General features: G+C 46.7%; 1 protein-coding gene across 5 annotated transcripts in view; it reads left to right on the forward strand.

The window, feature by feature from the left end:
• The first annotated feature begins 324 nt into the window (after positions 1 to 324).
• The window catches only part of ATXN7L1 (ataxin 7 like 1), a 244,213-nt gene continuing 222,170 nt past the window's right edge, over positions 325 to 22,367 (forward strand). For all 5 annotated transcript variants that reach the window (XM_042915430.1, XM_042915436.1, XM_042915444.1 and 2 more), the window contains exons 1-2: positions 325 to 525; positions 1,051 to 1,119. In XM_042915430.1, coding sequence (XP_042771364.1) covers positions 345 to 525; positions 1,051 to 1,119 — 250 coding nt within the window. In that variant the 5' untranslated portion in view covers positions 325 to 344. The remainder of the gene's footprint in view (positions 526 to 1,050; positions 1,120 to 22,367) is intronic.

Consider the following 22,367-nt stretch of genomic DNA (forward strand, 5'->3'; position numbering starts at 1 on the left):
GGCGCAGGCGGTGGCGGCGGCGGCGGCGCCGCAGCAGCTCGGCGCCCGGGCGCGCCGCAGCCTCGGGCCCCGGCACGCGGCGCTGGCCCGGCGCGCGGCCCCTCCCCCGGCGGGCGGGCCGGCAGGCGGCGGGCGGGCGGGCGCGCGGCGAGCTGCAGGCGCCTCTCTGCTGCCTCTGGCGGCAGCGCACCGCCGGGCCGAGCCCTGCCGGCCCCGGGCGCCGAGCGCCGGCTCCGGCTCCTCCCCCTCGCTCGCTCTCCCCTCCTCCGCCGCCTCTCCGCTCCCTCCTCCCGTCCCTCCCTCCCTCCCCCTTTCAGAGCACTCAATGTCGGAACGTTCCGAAGATGACGTCGGAGCGTTCTCGAATCCCGTGTCTCTCGGCTGCTGCTGCCGAAGGAACAGGGAAAAAGCAACAAGAAGGAAGAGCAATGGCGACACTGGATCGCAAAGTGCCCAGTCCGGAGGCGTTTCTGGGCAAACCCTGGTCCTCCTGGATCGACGCCGCCAAATTACACTGCTCCGACAGTAAGAACCCCACCGCCTCCTCCTCCTTTTATTATCCTGTAACCTTTCCATTCACCTAGAGCCACTGGGAAAAAGTGTGTGTGTGAGAGAGAGAGTGGCCCCCGGTGTCCTCCATGCTTCTCCCTCTCTCTCTAAATAAATACACACAGAGACAGATCATCAATGCACAGAGAGAGGCCCTGCTGCCAGGGCTGTCTGTCTGTCTGTCTGTGCCCGGCTCCCCGTGGCAGCCCGCGGGGTGGGCTTTCACAGCCCCACGGTGTATCTGTTTAAAAGGCTACTCTGTTGCTGGTTGCATAGTTTTTTTTGGTACCTATCTGGGCCAGGTAGATGGCAATCCGGACTTGGGAGAAAATGTTGCATTGTCAGTTTTTGAAAGATTTTCATGTACAGTATTTATATCGATCTGTTTGCAAATAAACACTCTCCCTGCCCCCCTTGACTTTGGCTTTTTCCCCCCTTTTTGATCTTTTTTTTTTTTTCTTTCCTCATTCTCTTTTTTTTCCTTTTCTTTTTCATCTGCAGATGTAGATTTAGAAGAGGCTGGAAAAGAGGGTGGAAAAAGCAGGGAGGTTATGAGGCTTAATAAAGAAGGTAAGTGGAGCTACTGGCATTTTAGTGTTAGCATGTGTGGCACAATCTTCACAGGATTTCGACTATAATGTGAATTGTTCTGCTGGGTACAGAGTGACTAAGGCTTGTCAAAAATCGAGCACGCCCAGGTGACTACTGCTTCATGTTAACTTCTTTCAAAGTATAAATACAACTGGGGGGGGGGGAGGGGGGAGACTGTGGAAGGCAGAAGTTTACAGCAGTTTAGTTGAGGTCCACGTTTGGACCTTCTGATGCAGATCTGCCATTCACCTTTGGAGCATCACTGCCAAATGATGGGGGGCGGGGGGGGGTGTTGAAATCTCTGAAATGAGGAGCAGGGCTCCCCTCGCCGGCATCCCAGCCTTCCTTATAGGTAAATACAGAACAATTTAATGAGCCCCACATGGTCAGTGGTTCCAGCCGCCACTTCTCCACTTTCCACTGGAAACCATTGTACACGGCAAACCTTTGCACCAAGTTATGTTTGGCCCACTTTGTGTGTGGTCACAGATTGTTACGTGGCCAGCAGGGTTCGGGACATCTGTGTGTGCAGCCCCCAGCCGGTCGCCCATCTCTGTGTCCCCGGCGTGGAAATACAGTACCTGAAATGGGACACAGTGAGTAGATAGGTCATCCCAGACTGAGGCAGGGGAGGGGAGCCACAGCCTGCTGGAACTGGGCATCAAACACACATGGTCGTCATAAATAAATCATATCCTGTTCGCGTTTGCGGGCCTGCCATATGTAACTCTGGCCTATTCACATGGAGCGACTCCAGAGGCCACTTTCTGCCGAACAAATGGATGGGTTCATTTGAATTGTGATTTACTAACTGGGTGTCTTGTAAACATGGTTGGCTGGAATTGGGGTGGGAGGAAGGCGTGAGGGGGCAGAAGAGGTTGGTGGGAAGTGTGGAAGGAGTTCAGCCATAACTAGGCCGTGGGAGCATTGCTCATCCAAAACGAATGGAGGAAAGACTCCAAAGAATGGTCTCCCTCATAAACCAGGATATCGCCCTGTAAGGCAGTTAAAACCTACTTGGAAAGACAGACCTCATTTTGTGGATCAACACCTAAGACAGTCGGTTTTCTGTGCCCAGTGATCTCCTGACCATCCAGGGAGAGGAAAATTTGTGCTTTAGAAAAAATAGCATGGAGGTTAAAATGCATGCATATTCAAGGACAGTTCTTTAGCATAGTGTTCCTGCTAATTAAGCACTTTGGGAACGAAACCTTATTCAAAAGATGCTTGCCTCTAAATATCTTAGTGTGATCTTGCCATGTGTCTTTAGGACATGCAAGGGAGTGATGTGGAGTGGACTTCTTACAAGTGGCAGCTTATTTGTGCTAAACGCCCATGTATGTTGACAATGGAAAGTATCACTAGGGATTGTTTTTCTTTATGAACTCTGGAAATCTTTAAGAGCTTATGGGACTCGGTGTTCAGGCCCCTGGCAATGCCAAGGTTTTCGCAGAAGACGAGGTTGTGAAACCTTAAAGTTGAACAGAGGTCGTGGTAGGGCACCCATTGGCACCTCTCAGGCCTGGGTGATAGATTGTGACCATAACACAGAAAACTCATATTCTGCACCCTCCTCCCTGCTTCTGTTTTCAAAAGACTCTTGCTCTCAGATGCTCTTCGCCTTGTGAGAAATAGATTTTTTAAAGGAAAAATGAAAAGCTCTACTCTCCTCAGAAGTCACAAGTGGTACATCCTGGTTATTATAGCCTTTGTCCTGTAAAGGTACAAAGATTTAGCTCCTAATTATATGCGTTTGCATTAAGGGCACCCACTGTTCAGTGTAACGTGCAATTGCTGAGTTCACCGAATAGCCATGTATGGGCTGAAATCTCTTTGTTCGTGGGCCTGGAGGAGCAGGCTTGGGTTAGCAATCCCTGAAGGTCTCCCCGGTATGTGCATATAGTTTTCTTTACAGGGAGAGTATACAGCACTAAATACCTGTTCCCCCCGTGGTGAGGAATTTAAGGGTCGAGCTGGGACTCGTGTCGGGATATTTGGTTGCAGGGATCTCCAGAAACACTGGTTGCATTAGTCTTGCCATGGGCCTTCTTGTTGGAGTCCCCACGTGGGTGGCTTCAAGGTGGACACGTGTTTGTGGATGGGTCTCCAGGACACAAAGGGGCTTCGATGTGATCGTGTCTATCCATGTGTGTGAAACACACACATTGACCATGACACTATTGGTAGGAAGCAAGTCTTGAAAAGAAGTTTGGGCTTTAATGGCCGTGAGTGAATAAAAGAAAGGGTAGGAATTCTAACTGAGAAATGAAGGGGCATGATCCACTTTTTAATGTGATGTTTTAAATTGTGGTAAAAAATTTTAACATAAAATTTACCATTTTAACCCACTTCCAAAAGTACAATCTGGGGATACCAACTACATTTACAATGTTGTACAACCATCATCACTGGACATTTTCTGAATTTTTCATCATCCCAACCAGATACCCTGTACCCATTATACAATAGCTCTCCCTCCGCCCTCTGGTAACCTCTGGTCTATCTTCTGTCTCTATTATGAAGTTGCCTATCTTAGATTCTCTCTCTCTCCCTCTCCCACCCCTCTATCTCTCCCTCCCTATCTCTCATTTCACTTAGCATAACATTTTCATCGTTCATCCATGCCGTAGCATGTGTTGGAATTTCATTCCTTTTTAGGGCTAAATAATATTCCATCCTGTGCATGTTTTTATTTATCCAGCCACCTGTTGATGGACGTTAGGCTCGTTTCCACCTTTTAGCTGTAGTGAATAATGCTGCTGTGAATATTGTCACCATGTGATATGTTTTGTAGACTAAGCTCAGCCAGGAGAGTTAGCCTGGAAATGCAAAAGAAGAAACATAGTATCGCCTTCTGCTTGTGTCTGGCCACAGCTTCAGAAGACCCAGGAAGGGCTTGCAGTGGTTTTGAATAACCTGATTATTGGAATATACTTCCTTCTTCATTCCTCTTTCGCCTTTTTTGGCTTCCATTCACCTGTATCAGTGTGAAATGTTAACGCTTCAGAATTTCTGTAAGGAATTCTTTACATTAATGTTATTTCATCTAAAGTTAGCTAAAAGCACAGTTGACAGGAATTTGGCAAACATTTTTCCACCTTGCCAGATCAACACCTGGGTTTGGAAGGTGTGCTGACCCGTGCTTGAACATGGTTGCATGGGGTTATGCGGAGGGCAGCCAGAGCGCCAAAGGAGCCCGAGAGAGGGCTTTGGGTCATCTTCCTACAGTTCCCCTATATGACCTTGGGAACATAGGTCATATATGACCTTCCCTTTCCTGGGCCCCTTCTCTCACTTACAAAGTAAGGGAGTGGGATTAAACATTCGCCCAAGATCCCTTTGAGACTGCTGAACCTGACTTTTCCTACTGAATGTACTTCTATTTGAAATGGAGGCATGCCAGACAGGCTGTTTTTTAAGAAACAACAATAAAACGAAGCCTTCCCGTTAAAAATATCTGAAACTACTACACCGTGGGTCTGTCTTCTCATTGTATCTTCTCCTGGTGGTAAACATCACTGTCTTTCATAAACAAGCATATTCTGTGAATAGATTGTAAATGCCATGTGGTCTTGAGGACTCTGAGAAAACTGAGGGTCTGAGTTCAAAACTCAGGGATGTGTGTTGCCTAGAGGGGAGAGTAAGTTGGCTTCAATCAGTGTGGACCAATGAGGCACTGAGATTCCTTAAGAGGAGGGGTCCCAGGAATCTTATTAGCCTAATCTAAGATGTGAAATTCAGCTAGGATAGAAAATTCCAAGGAAGGCTATTCATCTAGTTAACCTTTTAAAATAATCTTCTCTCTAGCTTCGGAGATTTATCTGAAGACTTTTTTTTTCCAGCTAATTGGGGAAAAGCGCTGTGATGGAGAAGGATGGTCTTCTTTTCTCATTGTCTCACCTGAACTTTTTTTAAGCTTGTCAATTCCTAACTAAGGAACGGGGTGCATGTGGTGCATAAGTGCCCCGAACTCTATACAATGGAGACAGTAACAGGGTTGTGAGGATTGACTGAGATATTACAAAAGGACCCAGCACATAGTAAGCGCTTACTGTTTACCTTTGTCCTTTTTTTTTTTAACTGTTATAATGATTATGCTTATCATTTATTAATGAAGCTATTTGTAGAAAACTTTATTGTTATGGTTAACTTGGATTTTTAACTAACCAGCGACAAATGGAAGAGAGATTACTGTATCAGAAGTTTCATTTTCATCGTAAACCAGGTTATCATAATTTTATAAAGCTAGTGATTTAAAAAAAAAAAAAGATTTCTGTGACATCCATGTATTTAATGGTGCACAGTGGATACGTAGTTTGATAAGTTTTTATCAAGAGGTAGAAAAAATATTTAGGCAGGTTCGGGCCTGAGGCTAAGAAGTGTTTACAGAGTTCTGAGGACAGGTGAGATGTAAACAATAATTTAGAAAATGATCGATAAGTTGTTTTATCTGGTCACTGAGACAAGAAAGTCCTCAATAGATCCTTGTTTGGGCCTTTTGGAAACCTATGCTCATTACTTTGGGCATTTGTGTTTTCATGTTCCCAGATGTTTTGCTTTGATGGAGGTACACTTGTGGAATGCTTCCAATGTGAAAAGTGCTCAGGGTCCTGTAAGACCTTGCCGTGATAGTGAGACTTTGCTGCTCTCCTGAGATGCTGGCAGAGTTGGGGGGAACACAGCAGAAGCAGGGAGCATGGGAACATGTTCAGTTCAGGTTTAGGAGTCTTGCCGTTGTGGCAAATTGGAGGGAAGGATGGCAAGTGACCTGGTAAGAGTGAAGTGTTCCTAGACACCGAGCCAGGGACCCAGCGACAGGTGGTGGAGATTTATGGGAAAGTGTGGACAGCTCCCCTTTGTCATTATACAGACACCTCCGTATCTATGCTAATAGGAGATGGGGAGAGACCAAGTCCACAGATTACACAGATAAACCTCATTTTTGCCATTAATTTCAACTTCCTTCTCCATTAAGCCTACCTGCCTCCTCTTTTGCTAACAAGCAGCAATAATTTGTTGGCTTTGGCATTTCATTATCATTTCTCTCATCTTGCCCAGCCCCAGCATTTGGGATGAAAGGACAGGAGAGACAGAGGGGCCTCCAGGTGGTAGGGAGGAAAGCTGGGAAGGAGAAGAAGGGCTTGGAGAGTGAATTAGCTTTGGAGTTGCCCCCAGCTGATGGGGTAGAGGGGGTTCCAGGACCAAGACCGCGAAGCAGAGAGAACGTGTTTCCAAAGCCATCTAGTTCTGAAAATATAAAGCTTCTAAAATGAGTACCTCTTTATTTTTTTATTTTTTATTTTTTATTTTTTATTAGAGAGAGAGAAAGAGTGCGTGCAAGCAGGGGAGAGGGGCAGAGGGAGAGGGAAAGAATCTTAAGCAGGCTCCACGCCCAGCACAGAGCCCGACACAGGGCTTGATTCCACGGCCGTGAGCCGAAATCAAGAGTCAGACGTTTAACTGACTGGGAGCCACCCAGGCGCCTCATAAAATGAGTATCCATTACACATACAAGCATTTCCATGTGCCTGTGTCTTCATGTGGACTCTGGCTCCTTCCAAAACAGGAAGTCAGACAGGGTGGGCACACTTTGAAATGCTGTATGTGAATTTGGCTTCTACACACAGTTCCCTGTGCTGGGTTCTCATCGGATATCATTCTACATGAATAACTTTTTTTTTTAGTTTCAAGAAGATGTAGACTTTTATACATACCCACACTCATTTAAACGCTTCTTGTTTTCTTTAATAATGTTTGTGGGTTACGAAATTCAAGAAGGTGTGCAGTGAAAAGGAAGCCTCCCTCCTCCCCCTGTCCCCAGTTGCTTCCAGTAGATACGCATACGTTTTTCCTTCTCACTTACCCAACACAGATGCTAGCATACTATAGGTACTGCCTGGTGTCTTGCCATATCCATTCATCTTACAGAGCGGTCCTTATCAGTGCATACAGAGCTACCGCATTCTCTTTTGGGTGTGCCCATGTGATGGGATCATAACTTAAGCCTCTGAGTGTCCTGCTTAGCTTGGTCTGTGTCGTGCATTTGAGACCGAGTGTGCTGTCACAGTGTGCCGGCACCAGACAAGGCCTGGGGATACGGCAGTGGAAAAGCACAGCCCCTGCCTTATGGCTCTTCCAACCTAGTGGCAAAGGCAAGTGTGAGAAGTCATGGTGACCGTGGTGAGTGCTCTGATAGGGAAAATCAGGGTGCCATTGAAAGCCATGTTGGAAGGACCTAGCTTACATTAGGGGCTCAGTGAAGGCCTCCCCGAGGAAATTTTATTTGCACTAAAACCTAGAGGATGAATGGAAGTTTCCATGTGCTTCCAGGGCTGGCCAGGGTGGAGTTAAAGGAAGCAACATGCGTGAAGGCCCAAAGTGTGAGAGTGTATAGAATGTTCTAGAAAGAAAAAAGGCTGGCACTAGACGGAAACTAGCAAAGCAGAGAATAAGAACAAAGTTTCTCAGCTGCAGTACTGCTTCTTCATGGTGGGGACTGTCGCGTGCATTGCAGGGTGTTTAGCAGCATCCCTGGCCTCTACAAGTAGAGTCCAGAGGCTCCTCTCCCAAAAACATCTCTAGACATTGCCAAAGTTTCCCTGGGCTGGGGCAAAATCACCCTGATAGAGAATTACTGGTGTAAGGTGAGGCTGGAAAAGTAAGAACACAAGAAACGTAGACTGAGGTATTCACAGAAATACTCTGCTACCCTCTGTCTGTGTCTTAGGCCTACATTCCAGGTGAGTCGACCAAACTGAATACTCAGCAGGCGTATACAGACCTGTGACTATCCCCCAGCAATGGGCTACACTTAGGAGGGTCTAAAGAGAGAAGACCCCATCCCTCCCTCAAGAAGCTCTCCTCCCAAGGTTTCCAAGATGACTCCTTCAAATCTTCAGTTCCAATCTGTCCTAAATAGTGACAGTAGTGAGTTCAAGTTCTAATTCTGGGTGGCCCACCCTCCCTCACTGTGGGTAGAGGAGACCCTGAGGTGCTGATTCTGATAATGACGGCGTTTATTATATGGTGGCCCCTGATGTCAAAAGCACCATGATGAAGCATTAAGGATTTCAGTTTATATTTATATTTAAAGTCAGGCTGGAAATACAACTGGCGTTCTGTGCAGTTTGATTACCCATGGGATTTGTCTGCAATGGGGATGAACATGATGGAGAGCAAAGCAGCTGGTTTCAGGATTTCCGTGTTAAGGACTAGAAAATAGGAAAGGGAGAGGAAGTCTGATTCCTGAGGGCTGCTGAGCTGTGCTCCAAGTGGTCTGTGGCATTATTTAGGACCATAAGGGCATGCTCACTCCAGCCAGTGGTTGTCAGGGGCTGGCTGTCTCTGGTCAGAATTGATTTAGAAAAGTGAGGCAGATTCGGTTTCTGCATGGTGTTCTGTGGACGTTGTGTTTATATCCTTTGGGCCAACCTTCCATTCGTGACACTCCGTTTCATTTATGACATAAAACAGTAGAGGCAGACGCAGTGAGACCCTGTCCCAGTCAACTCCCTTTTACCCAGGGACCCCATGCTCTGAGGTAGCCCACCGTTTACACTGCAAACCAGGATCATTTAGTGACTGCAATAGGAGCGATGCCACCAAGATGGTGACATGGGTCGTTCCTGACCTCACTCCTCCTCACAAGAGCAACTAACAACTATCCGTGGACAAGGCACCACTGGGAGAATCCCAGAACATGGGGGTGAGCTGACGCACCCCCGGCACCACACAGACCAAGACAGACCCCCGTGGAGGGTCAGAGGAGCCCTGCTCCCTGACCGCATTGCCCCCTCCCTCTCCGCCAGGCCGATGCAGCACCGCATGGACAGATTGCCTTGAGCCAAGGCTCCACCAGGGAGAAGAGAGCCCTGGGTGATGGGGACATCCAGCTCCGGGGGGTCCCCACTGCAGTCTCACCTCAACAGGGCAAATCTGTGGGGCCTGACCACTGGGAGTCCAAATGTGACTGCAGTAATCAAATGCAGCCATCATGGAGAGGGAGAAGCTCAGCCGGCGGGTTGGCCTTTTCTCCAGATTGTGGAAACCCAATGTCAAGGACTGACTTCCGTGTCTCTCTGTCCTAAAACTCTTGGTGCAATGTTGTGTCGATGGTGCGCTCTGGCTGATGCTGTTTGGCTGGCTCTCTCTCATTCTCTCCCGTGGCAGAACTCCGATTGGCCACTTCAGCCAAACGGACCTGCCTTGGGACCCTGAGGCGCTTGAACTAATGATGACAGTCTGGGAAATCCCTTCCTGCAAGTGGGCTAAGGCTGAGGATCCTTATCATTCAGGGGCTAGACTTGGCTTGCCCAGTTGCCTCTAAGTAAAGCTGGAATCCCACTGTGAGGAAAGCTTTTGTTTTTATGTAGATGCTTTATCCTTGTACCTGTGGTTTCATAACACAATGCCACTTGCCAATTTTAAAGGATCAGGTGCTTAAAGAAAAAGAAGGAAGCTAATTAAGTACTCACTAGAGCAGGACAAAGTGGTACCAGGTCACCATAGTGGGGAAGATAAAAGTGACTCAGGGACAGGTTCTTTGAGCATGAAAGCAGTTACCAGCGCATCCAGTCTCTGGAGCTACATGGGATTCTCTGGCCGGAGTGGGGGAGCTGCCCTGCTTCAACATGCCAGTAGGTCATGGGTACCTGGGGTGGGCGTGGAGAGACAGGACACCCAAACTGATGACACTAGCCAGATTATAAAGATGGCTGAGACACATTCGTAGCTTGGTCCCATCAGACCAAGGTGGAATCTGGCCCTTTTTAAGAGTATGTTGGGCATGAAAGGGCAGATATTGTGTATTTCACTTACATGAGGTTCCTAGAGTAGTTACATTCAGAGAGACATGGTAGAATGGTGGTTGCCGGGGGCCGGGAGGTGGGGAACAGGAGAGTTAGTGTGGAATGGGCACAGAGTTCCTATTGGGAAAGATGAATAAGTTCTGGAGATGGATGGTGGTGACAGTTACAAGACAGTGTGGCTATACTTCATGCCTCTGAACTGTACACTTAAAAAATGGTTAAAGTGGCAAATTTTATGTTATGTATATGTTAGCACAGAAGTGCCCTGGCGTTGCAGAGTGGCGAGTTTCACGGAGCGTTTTGTAGATCTTGCCCCTGCTGCTTACTAGCTGGGTGGTGAGATGCTTCTCTGAACCTCAGTTTTCTCATTTGCAGAAAATAAATGAGGTGCTATCTGGCATCCAGTAGGTACTTAATAATGTAAGCTTTTGTTATGATGATTGCTGCTTTGACCAGGCATTTGGGTCCTCTTTGCGTCCACTTCTAGGCACCAGGCAGCATCCTTACTGCTCCAGCAGAGTGCCTGGGGTTCAGTAGGCACCCTTGGTCAACAGTTCGTCCCTGGTTCTTTGAGGACGCCGGGAACAAAATCAAAAGGAGTGGAACCGATGTCCCTGTGCTATTAGTTTTCGAGAGTGAATCCGTTTCAGTAAATCAGTGTGGTCATTCTGGGGACCCTGCATTGAGATCTCTAGTTCCTTAGCATTCCAGGCTGTGGTCATACTGAATCAGAAGGACTAGGAGTAGAGCAAAGAAATGCATTAAAAAAATTTTTTTAACGTTTATTCATTTTTGAGAGAGAGAGAGAGAGAGTGCAAGCAGGGGAGAGGCAGAGAGAGAGAGAGAGAGAGAGAGAGAGGAAGACACAGAATCCAAAGCAGGCTCCAGGCTCTGACCTGTCAGCACAGAACCCAATGCAGAGCTAAAACCTACGAACTGTGAGATCATGGCCTGAGCCAAAGTCAGACGCTTGATCGGCTGAGCCGCCCAGGTGCCCCAGCATTTTAAACAGGCTCCCCAGGTGGCTTTGCTGTTTCTCAAACTTTCTGAACCACTGTTTATTGGCTATGAAAAGTGGTTCTCAATCCTATCCACCTTGAGAATCCCTTGAGGAGCTCTTTAAAAACAAAACCACCAAGACCACTCCCAGAGATTCTGACTCCATAGGTCTGGTTTAAGGGGTTCTAGGAAGCTGCTTATGTGTCTTTAAAAATAACCATCCTAGCTGCCATTTATTGGGCATTGACCAGGTGCCAGGCACGGAGCTCAATGTGCATTTTTTCACGTAATCCTCATGACGACCCTATGAGGCAATTACCAGTATCAACCCCATTTTAAAGACTGGAAACAGGCTCAGAGAGAGTAAGTGATTTACCCAAGGTGATACAGCTGGGAAGTCATAGAACTGGGATTTGAACCCAGAGACAGGCTTATTCCAGAGATCACATTCTTAAGCATTGGGTCACAATATCGCCCCAGGAGCTAGGTTAGGACTAAGAGGCAGGCAGGCACCCAGGACACACATTTAAGGAGGCACTTCTCACCCTAGGACCAGCCCTGCTAGGGAGAACATGTCCCTTTAAGCAGAATGGTTCCCATTTCCTGCCCCCTCTTGTGGGTAAGTGGTAAGCCTGCCGAAAGGGCCCCAGGGCTCCCCTGTAGTGAACTGCTTTCCTATCCCAGGGCCCCAGCTTTAGGGCCTCTGTGGTCGGAGCCCTGGCCTCAGGGAAATCTCAGGAGCTGACTCAAACTGTTCTCTTTTGGGAGAAGGTGTTAGCAAAAATGGTTGCCAGGCAACCCCAGGGCCATCTATCTACCGTGGTGATTTCTCTCTTTTTCCCCCCTTTTGAACATCTTCTAGGCTGCTTTTCGGTTTCTCTATTGTGAGTGTTTTCATGAAGGGTGCACTCCTTTGGATGATGGAACAGAGATAGCTTTTCAGTACCTGCCACCTTAGAGGTGTCCTTTTGATGGGTGATGTGCCTGCTAAGTGGGTGTGAAAGACCTTTGCTTCCTTAGCCACACTGAAACCCTAGTTGTCACTGGCTCTGAAGGGACTGGAGCAGCTGAGAAAGGCACAGAATGCATCTCCCACATGAGGCCAGGGCCATGTGATCATGTTTGGTTCCATGACTTTGGATTTCACCTACTCTTCATTAACCACAGCAGTTAACCTTTTAGACGTGATGACCTGGCTCGTCCTAGACGACCTGTTGTTTCTGCCTCTCTCTGTCTCTGTCTCTGTCTCTCTCACACACACACTCTCTCTCTCTCTCTGTCAGTGGTTTCAGATACCGGAAGAACTCTTGATATGTGTTTCTTCTTCAGTGCTGTCCCCTCTCCTGCTCAGTCACCTCATAGTGTGGGGTTTCAGGTGACCTTTGACAGGCCCCAGACCCCTTGGTCTGCCAGCCAGTGGTTTGATCCTTCTGGCAGGGGCCAAGAGCGCATGGGATGAAGCACCTTCCTCATGTGACAGAACCTGCCCAGACTGGCTGGAAGAAAGAGAAACACCAGAAAGTGAAACTGGTCACATTTGGGTGAGGTTGACTCCATTTGGCCTACTCACCAGTGATGGTCCCATTAGCCACATCCCTAGACCCCAGGCTTCTGTTCCCTTCCACTTTGTCCTTGACCTTGACCATTGGGGCCTTCCTCACCATCTTTTGAGAAGCAGGGCAAGACTGAGAGAACAGCCATGTTCTCTTCAGGACTCATTCAGATGAGTCCTGCCACCTTCAGAGGCTCAGGCCAAATACTTAATGGCAGAAGACAATTGAAAATAGAGATACCGGGGCGCCTGGGTGGCGCAGTCGGTTAAGCGTCCGACTTCAGCCAGGTCACGATCTCGCGGTCCGTGAGTTCGAGCCCCGCGTCAGGCTCTGGGCTGATGGCTCGGAGCCTGGAGCCTGTTTCCGATTCTGTGTCTCCCTCTCTCTCTGCCCCTCCCCCGTTCATGCTCTGTCTCTCTCTGTCCCAAAAATGAATAAAAAAACGTTGAAAAAAAAAATTAAAAAAAAAAAAAGAAAGAAAATAGAGATACCTTCAGTTTTATGTAAACCCAATAAATAGTAACCCAGCCTTAAATAGACTAGGGAGCTATTTTCTTTCCAAATGGAATTATTGGAGATTTCATTAAATAGTAGACTACCCTAGAGCATTTTGGAAATTATACTTTCTTTGCCAAAGTTTTGGTGACACCCATTTTAATGCATCTTCTGCCGGCTCTGTGTCCTGTCTGCTCCCTCCAGGGTCAGCCTAACCCGGCTCCCTACTCACACCACAGAGGTTCCCTCTGTGTGGCGACTCTGGCGTGCCTGCCTCCAGTCCTGGCCTCTTCTCCACAGAGTGCCCAGCTCACTCCCCTAGTGTGCCACACTGGACGGCCTCCCACAGGTGTCCTCACTGCACCCCAAGACTCCCCTAGGCAAGCGCAGACCTTCTTTGTATCTTCCCTTCTCCATTGTCTTCAGAAAAACCCCCTTCCCTTCCTCCTCCCTTCCCTCTCTCGTCTGAAGAGTGATTCTCTACACCTCTCCATTTCTTTCCACTCTCCCTGCCCCCATCCTAGGCTAGCCTGCCTCATCGCTTACCTAGATTTTTTATAATAGCTGCTTAATTGGTCTCCCTGACTCCATCCTCCTGCATATCACTTCAAAATTAATCTCCTGAAAAGTCTCATTTTATCAGGTTGTTCCTCAAGTGAAAACCTTTCATCATTTCTCCGGCGACTATAGCTAATGCAGTATTCCAGGCCCTCTGTGCCTCACCCCTCCAAATGCCACAGGGGGCTTGCCCCTCACAGCCTTAGACAAGCCATGCTCCTTCCTAGTCCCAGTCTCTGACTCTGTGGGGTCCTCCACTTCTAGATCCTTCCCCTCATGTGAATGCTTCTCATTGTGCATGGCCCAGGCCACATTCTCTCTCTGAGGAAGCCTTCCCCAGCCTCTCAGGCTGCTCAGCCCAGACCTCCACTGGCTGTACTCACCATGTACTTTGGCCTCAAAGTCTTTCACTTCATGGCCATTCCATTGTCTACTAGAGCATTCCATTGTTGCCAGATGAGGTGGGGAGAGACCTTCCCCTTTTTTCCCTCGGATATTTTCAACCAATAGAGTGCTGCGTTTTGGCTATGCATCCAGTTTGTTTTACAGGGACGTGTCTTGATGTACCTGTATTTTCATTTTTTTTTAAGTTTTTATTTATTTATTTTGGGAAAGACAGAGACAGAACGAGTGGGGAGGGGCAGAGAGAGGGAGAGAGAATCCCAAGCAGGCTCCACACTGCCAGTGCAGAGCCCGATGTGGGGCTCAACCCCATGAAGCCATGAGTTCATGACCTGAGCAGAAAGTAAGAGTCGGGCACTTAACCAATGAGCCACCCAGATACCCCCTTTCTTTTTCATTTTTTTTTAAACTGCAGTTAAATACAAATAACATAAAATTGAATCCTCTGAACCATTTTTAAGGATGGTGTTAAGTACATTCACATTGTACAACCACTGTCCAGAGCGCTTGTCATCTTATAAAACTGAAGCTCTATATCCTTTAAATGACGCTCCACCTAGGTTTGCAGTTTTAAAAGTAGTCTGGAGGGGCGCCTGGGTGGCGCAGTCGGTTAAGCATCTGACTTCAGCTCAGGTCACGATCTCGCGGTCCATGAGTTCGAGCCCCACGTCGGGCTCTGGGCTGATGGCTCAGAGCCTGGAGCCTGTTTCAGATTCTGTGTCTCCCTCTCTCTGCCCCTCCCCCGTTCATGCTCTGTCTCTCTCTGTCTCAAAAATAAAAATAAACGTTAAAAAAAATATTAAAAAAAAAAAAGTAGTCTGGAGATGACTTATGAGTTTCTTTGATTTTCACCTGATATTTTAAAGTTGTTACGATTCTAAGAATTGGCTGGCCTCCTGAAGTTTCTCTTCCAGTGGATATTTGGAGCGACAATGCAGAAAGGTCAGCTTAGCTCAGCCCAGCTTGGGGTGCTGCAGCCTCAGGGTCCCCCGTGGGTCTCTCCACCAACAGTGAGAATTCAGATGGAAAAGTGCGAGAATTGTGGCCCAAAGTCACAGACACCTCTGTGTCTCAGTTCAGATTTGATGTAACCCTAACCTGCACCCTTCTTTCTTTTTTACCCCTCAATCTTATGTTAATAGTCAAATTTTCACATGTATAAAAAAGTTGAGGGGCGTCTGGGTGGCTCAGCAGTCAAGCATCCGACTTGGTTTCGGCTCGGGTCATGATCTCATGGGCTAGTGGGTTCGAGCCCCTGGATCAGGCTCCACACTGACAGCCCAGGGCCTGCTTGGGATTCTCTCTCTCCCTCTCTCTCTGCTCCTCCCCTGCTCATACCCTTTCTCTTTTAAAATAAAATAAGTAAACTTAAAAAAAAAAAAGCTGACATAATAGTGCTATGGTCATGCGTATGAACACCACATAGAGTTAAAAATTATTGCACGTTTTATCGTGCTTTCTTATAAAGATATGTATTTCTATACGATTTGAAAATGAGTTGTAGACACTGTGACACTTCCCCTCAAAATATTTATCATGTTGACATACCTTGATTGTGTAACCTTGGGCTACTCACTTACATTCTCAGAGCCTCATGTTATTGTAAATATGTATGTGTGTTTTTGCTGAACCATCTGGAAGTATGTCACAGACAGCATGACACTTTACCCGTCAATACTGCAGTGGGTACCTCCTAAAAGTGAAAGCATTCTCCTACATGATCATAATACCGGTGTCACATTCAGAAAACTAATGGTAATCCCCTAATGGCACCTAATCTCCAGTTCATATGCATACCTGCACTGTTGTCCTCCCAAAAAGGTTTATAACTACTTTTCTCTTAGCTGCTTTTTTTTTTTTTTAATGTATACAGCCATATTCTATCAAGGTTCATGCATTATATTCGGTTGTTATGTCTCTTTCATCAGTTTTAATCTAGAACAGCGCCCCCCCCAAATGTGTGTGTGTACACCCGTATGTATGTTTATAGGTATATATTTTTGTTTATACATCTATAAAACGTTGCCACTTAAAATGCTTCACATTCTGTCAGAACCCTTCCACGGGGTCATTTATCTTGTTTCTCTGTGCCTTATTTTTCCCTTATCATGGAAGTTAGAGCTGAAGTCTCACATTTAGCTCAACATTTTGGCAAGAATACATCCCAGGTGATTCTGAGTACTTCATTAAGCATCTCCCAGGGACACAATGTCAGGGCACCCCATTATTAGGTATTGGTCACTTGGTAAGGGGGTGCCCACCTCTCTCCATTGCAAAGCTGTTTACCTTCTTCAATTGGCATGTCATTCTGTAGGTGGTGCTTTGGTACCAAGTGAATGCCCAGTTCCCCAGTAAGAAATTTCTTGGAATTGGCTTGGCATCCATTGATAATCCTTACCTGAATCACTTGCTTCCTTGTTGTAGAATGATCATTTTCAAATTCTCTCATTTGGATCTACATTTATTGGCTGACATTTTTTTATAAAGAAGGTCTGTTTGTTACTTATCAGCAAAGGTGAAATTTTAAATTCCTCCTAAAAAGGCCAAGTTTTCCCCTCTCATTACCGATTTTCAGAGTAAGGAGTTGAGCACCCATGATCTAAGCTAAGAAGGAACAAGAACAAGCCTGGGCGCACCAGCATTTCAATAGGATGCATGTGTAGTGTGAAAACCTATCACCGATAGGAAATTCTAGATATAGCGAGCTTTACATCAAATGTAAAGTGTGACCACATCTTGGTTGGTAGAGCATGAGTTTTAAAACATTGAGTAACATTATCCCACACACTCAAAGTGACCCTCTTCTTTGATTTGAGGAAGGAGATAATTACACTTAAAATAATCCTTCTCCCGCGGCTTCTGGGTGGCTCAGTAGGCTAAGCGTCCGACTCCTGATTTCAGCTCAGGTCATGGTCTCATGGTTCATGAGTTCGAGCCCCATGTCAGGCTCTGCGCCGGCGGTGTGGTGCCTACTTGGGATTCTGTCTCCCTCTCTCTGCCCCTCCCTACTGTCTCTGTCTCTCTCAAAATAAAGACATAAAAACTTAAAAAAAAAAAAAAAAAGAATCCTTCTCCCACCTTTCAGCTAGAACCCAGAATTTAACCTGGGTCTGGCAAACTGCTGAAGTTAAATTATAATTCAGGATGAATGACAGTCTGTAGGTTATGAAGCTAGAGCAGTGCATCCTCTATCACCGATTCACTAGAAAGTGACCAGGTGCCCAGTTGGCACTGGGTTGGGCTCTGTGCAGGATGTAACAGTGGGAAAGCCTTGGTACCTGCCTTCCAGGAACACTGGACCTTGCTATGCAGTGGGCTGGAAACACCACCTAGAGAGTGAGTGTGAAATGTGGCCTGAGTGCCCAGGAACTCAAGGAAGGAAGATTCCAGTCTGCTGTCTGCACAACCTTTGACCTGCAGGGGCTGTTTGGTTTGTGGTTCTATCTGGAGTACTGTGAAGGGTGTGTAATAGGAGTCAAGTTAATGTTTGAAGGATGAGTGAATGAATGAATGAATGAATGCTTCATCACGGATAGGATGTAGACATTGGAGCACTCTACAGGGACAGAACAGCACAAGTAAAGCCCTGGTCAGGATTATGAGTTCCCCAAAAAGTCACTTTTAGGGAAAGGAGTTATGGAGAGCCCTGAGTCTGCCATTAATACTACGGAGAAACAGTTCATAATCTATTCCAGTTGTACACCTACTCCATACCCAACACAGTTCAGTTTTTTATGATGTAGAATTTTCAGGAAACAGGGTCCTTTTTGGTTTGGTCATGTTTTGCTCAGTACACTGAATGGAAAATTCAGTGTACTGGGGGAGGGTTGTTCTCTCTTTCATAAACACACGCTCACACACACACACACACACACTCACACACCTTTAGGTCCTGCTGCCCAATTAACCTGTAAGTTCTTTCCTATCATAATCAGTGTTGTTCTAGTAAATGTTTTACAACTTACTCTGTAAAGAAATTTGCATGTAGACATATGTTTATTATACATTTTGCTGATGAGAGGCTGTTTACCATACAACTTACAAAGAGTAAACAATTTGGTACTCTTTATTATAAATTTCACAGTCAGTTGATTCTCACAGAATGCTTTTGTTGATTTTTGCCAAACTCTTGGATCCCTGGCTAACCTGAGATTGAAATTGACAAACAAGTGTACCTCCGACATAAGTGTTGGTTGGTATTTTTGTGTAAGTCAGTGGGTAAGATGAAAGTGAAAGAACAAAGACGTATGTTGGAACTTCACTTGATTGTTGGTGACGAGAGTGACTTCCTTGCTGAATTGGATAATAGTTTTCAAGTAACTGAGAAAATATGTCCTCATTTTTTGTGCTATGCGCAACACAGCTATAGACATGGTAGACTTTTCAATCTGCATTACTAATATTTTCTCCATCACTTTCTTAAATTTAGATAACCAAAATAATAATAATAATAATAATGAATCAAGCCCTGATTTGGTAGCATTTGATAATTTCCATGCTGTAAATTCCCAACATTTCAAGCTATTGCTGAACTCTGAGTTGGGAAGAGATGTGCATCATAACACTTTTACATAGGATTTCCACCACACAGATACAGTAGATGTAAACAACTTTAATAACAGCAGTTAGCAACCTATGGCCCATCGTGGAGATCTAGCCTGCCACTGTTTTTTATAAATAAAGTTTTATTGGAACACAGCCACATTCATTAAATTACATATTGTTCTGGTTACGTTTGCCTTTTAGTGACAAAATGGAGTGGCTGAGACAGATGCTGAAGACCTAAAATATTTACTACCTGGCCCTTTCTAAAAAAAGTAGTCAACTCGTGCTGAAAGCCTAGAGATAGCAAAATGTAGCAAGATAAATAAGAACTGATAAATTTTGAGTATTATTTTTAAGATCTATAACACATTTAGTTGTAAGCTGTTATCATATAATTTTTAACAATTTAATAATTGGCTCACCATATTCCTGAAAATTTAATAATGAGCTCTAGCACGCCTATACAGGCTGGATTCAGCTCACCACTGCAACGCTTTGAGGGCCTCCGCTTTTAGTGCCAAAAAAGGAAACTGTCACTAATAGGAAGAAGCAGCTGACAATACCAGATTGGAGGGGGAGCCACAGCAAGAGGATTTGAACTACTTGAAATTGTGGTCTAATTGTCCGTAGAAATCAGAAGAAAGCATTTTTGAGGTTAGTTTTCATATAATTTTTTTTTCCTCTTAGGGTCTGGGTTTGTTTTGGTTTTTCAAATGAGTTTTCTTCAGAGCTAATTTAAAAACTCAATACAGCATGCGTTCCTTACCAAATTTTGTGAGCATCTGTCTCGAGCCCATTTAGCCCCTGACAGACGCCCAGCAGCTTCCAGAACTCCCACAGATGTTCTGTGTCCCGAGAAGGGCCGACTTCCTGTTGCCGGCCAGGAGTGAGAGGAGAGGTGGTCCCACCAGTTGCATGGAGCAGGGGTTTTCCTTGCTGCCATTTCCTGCCAGTTGCCTTTGAATGGATTACAGATGGTCAGAGAAAGACTTCTTGGCACAGCGAGGGGACCAGTCTCCAGTGCTTTGTGGGGAAGGATTTATAACAGGATGGCGGTTCATGCCTACCCAGAACGGGCCTGGCTGCCGAGGCCTTACTGAAAAAACCAGCTGCCTGTGGGGATGGGGTCTGTGGGTGGAGGGGGTGGGCAGGGGGAAGGGGATGTTTACATCTGTGTGGCACCTCTCATCCAGTGGGGTCTCAAACTGTTCCGTGTCCAAAGGGGTTGGGCTCCTATGGAGATGTGAGCACCTGGGAATTAGATATTGAGGTAATGTTCTGGATGTGTCAAGCTCTTTGGGGAAGTATAATAAATCCTCATTTCTTTTCAAAGTGAGGGAAAGGAAGGTGTGCTATTTCCTTTTTTTTTTTTTAAGCCACAGTATAGAGCACATTTAACTGTTAAGTTTTTAAAGATATACATTATATTTACTATTTTAACCATTTTTTTAATTTTATTTTTATTTATTTTGAGAGAGATAGAGAGCAGGCAAGGGAGGGGCAAGTAGAGAGAGAGAGAATCCCAAGCAGGGTCCGCATGGTCAGCACAGAGCCCCACACGGGGCTCAAACTCATGAACCACAAGATCATGACCTGAGCCAAAACAAAGAGTCTGGTGTTTAACCAACTGAGTCACCCAGGTGCCCCATACTATTTTAACCATTTTAAAGGGTTCAATTCAGTGGACAGTGTTGTGTAACTATTACCACTAGCCATCTCCAGAAATTTTCCATCATCCCAGACAGAAACTCTTACACCCATTGAACAATAACTCCCCATTCTTCCCTCCCCTTAGCCCTGGTAACCTCTACTCTCTGAATTTTCTTAATCTAGGAAAGTGGACTCATACAGTATTTATCCTTTTGTGACTGGCTTATTTTCTGTACTATAATGTTCTCAAAGTTCATCCATATTGTGGTATGTATCAGAATCTCCTTCCTTTTGATGAATGAATAATATCTACCTCATTTTGTTTGTCCACTTTTCCATTGATGGACACTTGGGCTGTTTGCCCCTTTCGGCCATTGTGAATCGTTGCTGCTATGGCCCTGGGTGTTAGATGGAGTCAGATGGAGAAGTCAGTTTGTCTGGGATGACTTCTCAGCTCTTCCGAGGTCACTCAGCGCAGGTGCATCTCTCTGTCAAAGCTGCCGGGGACACATGTGCAAGAGGATGCTGTTCGAGGCACGCCAGCCAAGGGGTCGGAGGGGCTGAGCACCCCCTGGCCTGCATCTGCTCAGTGGGGGCACCTTTTCCTAATTTGCGCAAGGATGTTTTACTACCTAGAGGAGCCCTCCTGCGCCTGGAAAGCTGAGAGGCCAGAGTGCACCTGGTGCTTTTGCTTCCTGGGTGAGGGGGAGTGCTTGCTGGGCAGAGGCCGGTGTGGAGGGCTGAACTACCTGTATCAGGGCTCCTGGTGCTGGACGTCCCTCTGCCAGAAATCAAGGCCACCTTGGGCAGTTACGGGGGCAGGGTCCACAGAGCTTCATCTGTGAGAGAGAAGAGCCGTAAGGTCCCCGCTGCACAGAGCCGGCAAAGTGTCAGAGAAAGGAGACATCCAAGGCAGTGTCTGGGTGCATTTGGGTTCTGTAATGAAATATTACAGACTGCCAGGCTTGTAAACAACAAACATACGTTTCTCACCGTTCTGGAGGCCAGAAGTCTGAGGGCAGGGCACCAGCATGGCCGGGCTCTTCCAGGTCACAGACCTCTCATTGTGTCCCCATGTGGCAGGGGGTGAGGGAGCTCGGGGGGGGGGGGGGTCATTTTTATAAGAGCCCTAATCCCATTCATGAGGGCTCCTCCCTCATGACCAGACCTGCTCTCTTAGGCCCCACCTCCTGACACCATCACGTTGGGCATTAGGATTCCAACATGTGCATTTAAGGGGACACAAACACTCAGACCAGAGCAGGCAGGCCTCTGGGGGTGGGGGTGGGGGGTGGGGGTGGCATGAGTCCAGAGAGCAGGCTCGAAGGCTCAGGGGCTAGAACAAGATGGTGGTAGAGCTTCACGGAGGACAAGAGAAGATGGTACAAGACCTCAGGAGGGAGAAACGGGGAAAGTGAGTGACTACATTCTTTCTGACCAGGGATGGTGGCAGAGGGGTAAATAAATAAATAAAATTATTTGGCACCTCGGATACAGAGCTCTGTGCCAGGGCGCAGGAGGGACACAGAGTAGGGACGCTTGGCTTGTGAAGCCGTCCAACTGCGCGAAGACTCTTGGAGGGCACGTTTTGTGCGTGCACACGTTTTCTGGGGAGCAGTTATGTGGCTTTCCTGAGATCTTCAAAGGCACGGCATTCCCTCCCCCTTTGAAAAAAACATGGCGTTTAAAGAAATTTCCCACTCACAGGGGAGAGACACACATGTGCCCAGATATAGCCGCGGCGCAAGCTTCGTGGAATGGGGATCCAAGCAAGCAGGGAATGTGTGAGTTGCTTTAGGGGTTGAATTTTGGAGTTAAGGTTTCATGACACCTTTAAATCTCCTTTGAGGAAGACTCTTCCCTGGATCGGGGTAGAGAGCTGGAGAGAAGCCTGGGTAGTGAAACCACGTTAAAATCTAGCTCTGCTGACGTGATTTCTATTCAAGCTGTTTATCTGAAGACAGAGATAAAGAGACAGGAAAGTAGGTGAAGAAGCCACCTTTGACTCTCATCCCTGTGTCTGGTTGCCAGTGGAGGAGATTGTTGGTAGAGAAGGAAAAACACAGGCCTTGCAGTCGGAGCTTAACTGACATCTTGGCCCTGCTGCCTGAAGGCTGTGTGACTTTGGGCAAGCGACCTCACTTCTCTGGGCCTCCGCTTGTTCGTCCTGACCACAGCAACCGGTCACAGGGAGGGTTGGGGCTCACTCGTGAGCGGG

This window comes from Panthera leo, chromosome A2 (assembly GCF_018350215.1).
Source record: "Panthera leo isolate Ple1 chromosome A2, P.leo_Ple1_pat1.1, whole genome shotgun sequence".
Classification (NCBI taxonomy): Eukaryota; Metazoa; Chordata; class Mammalia; order Carnivora; family Felidae; genus Panthera; species Panthera leo.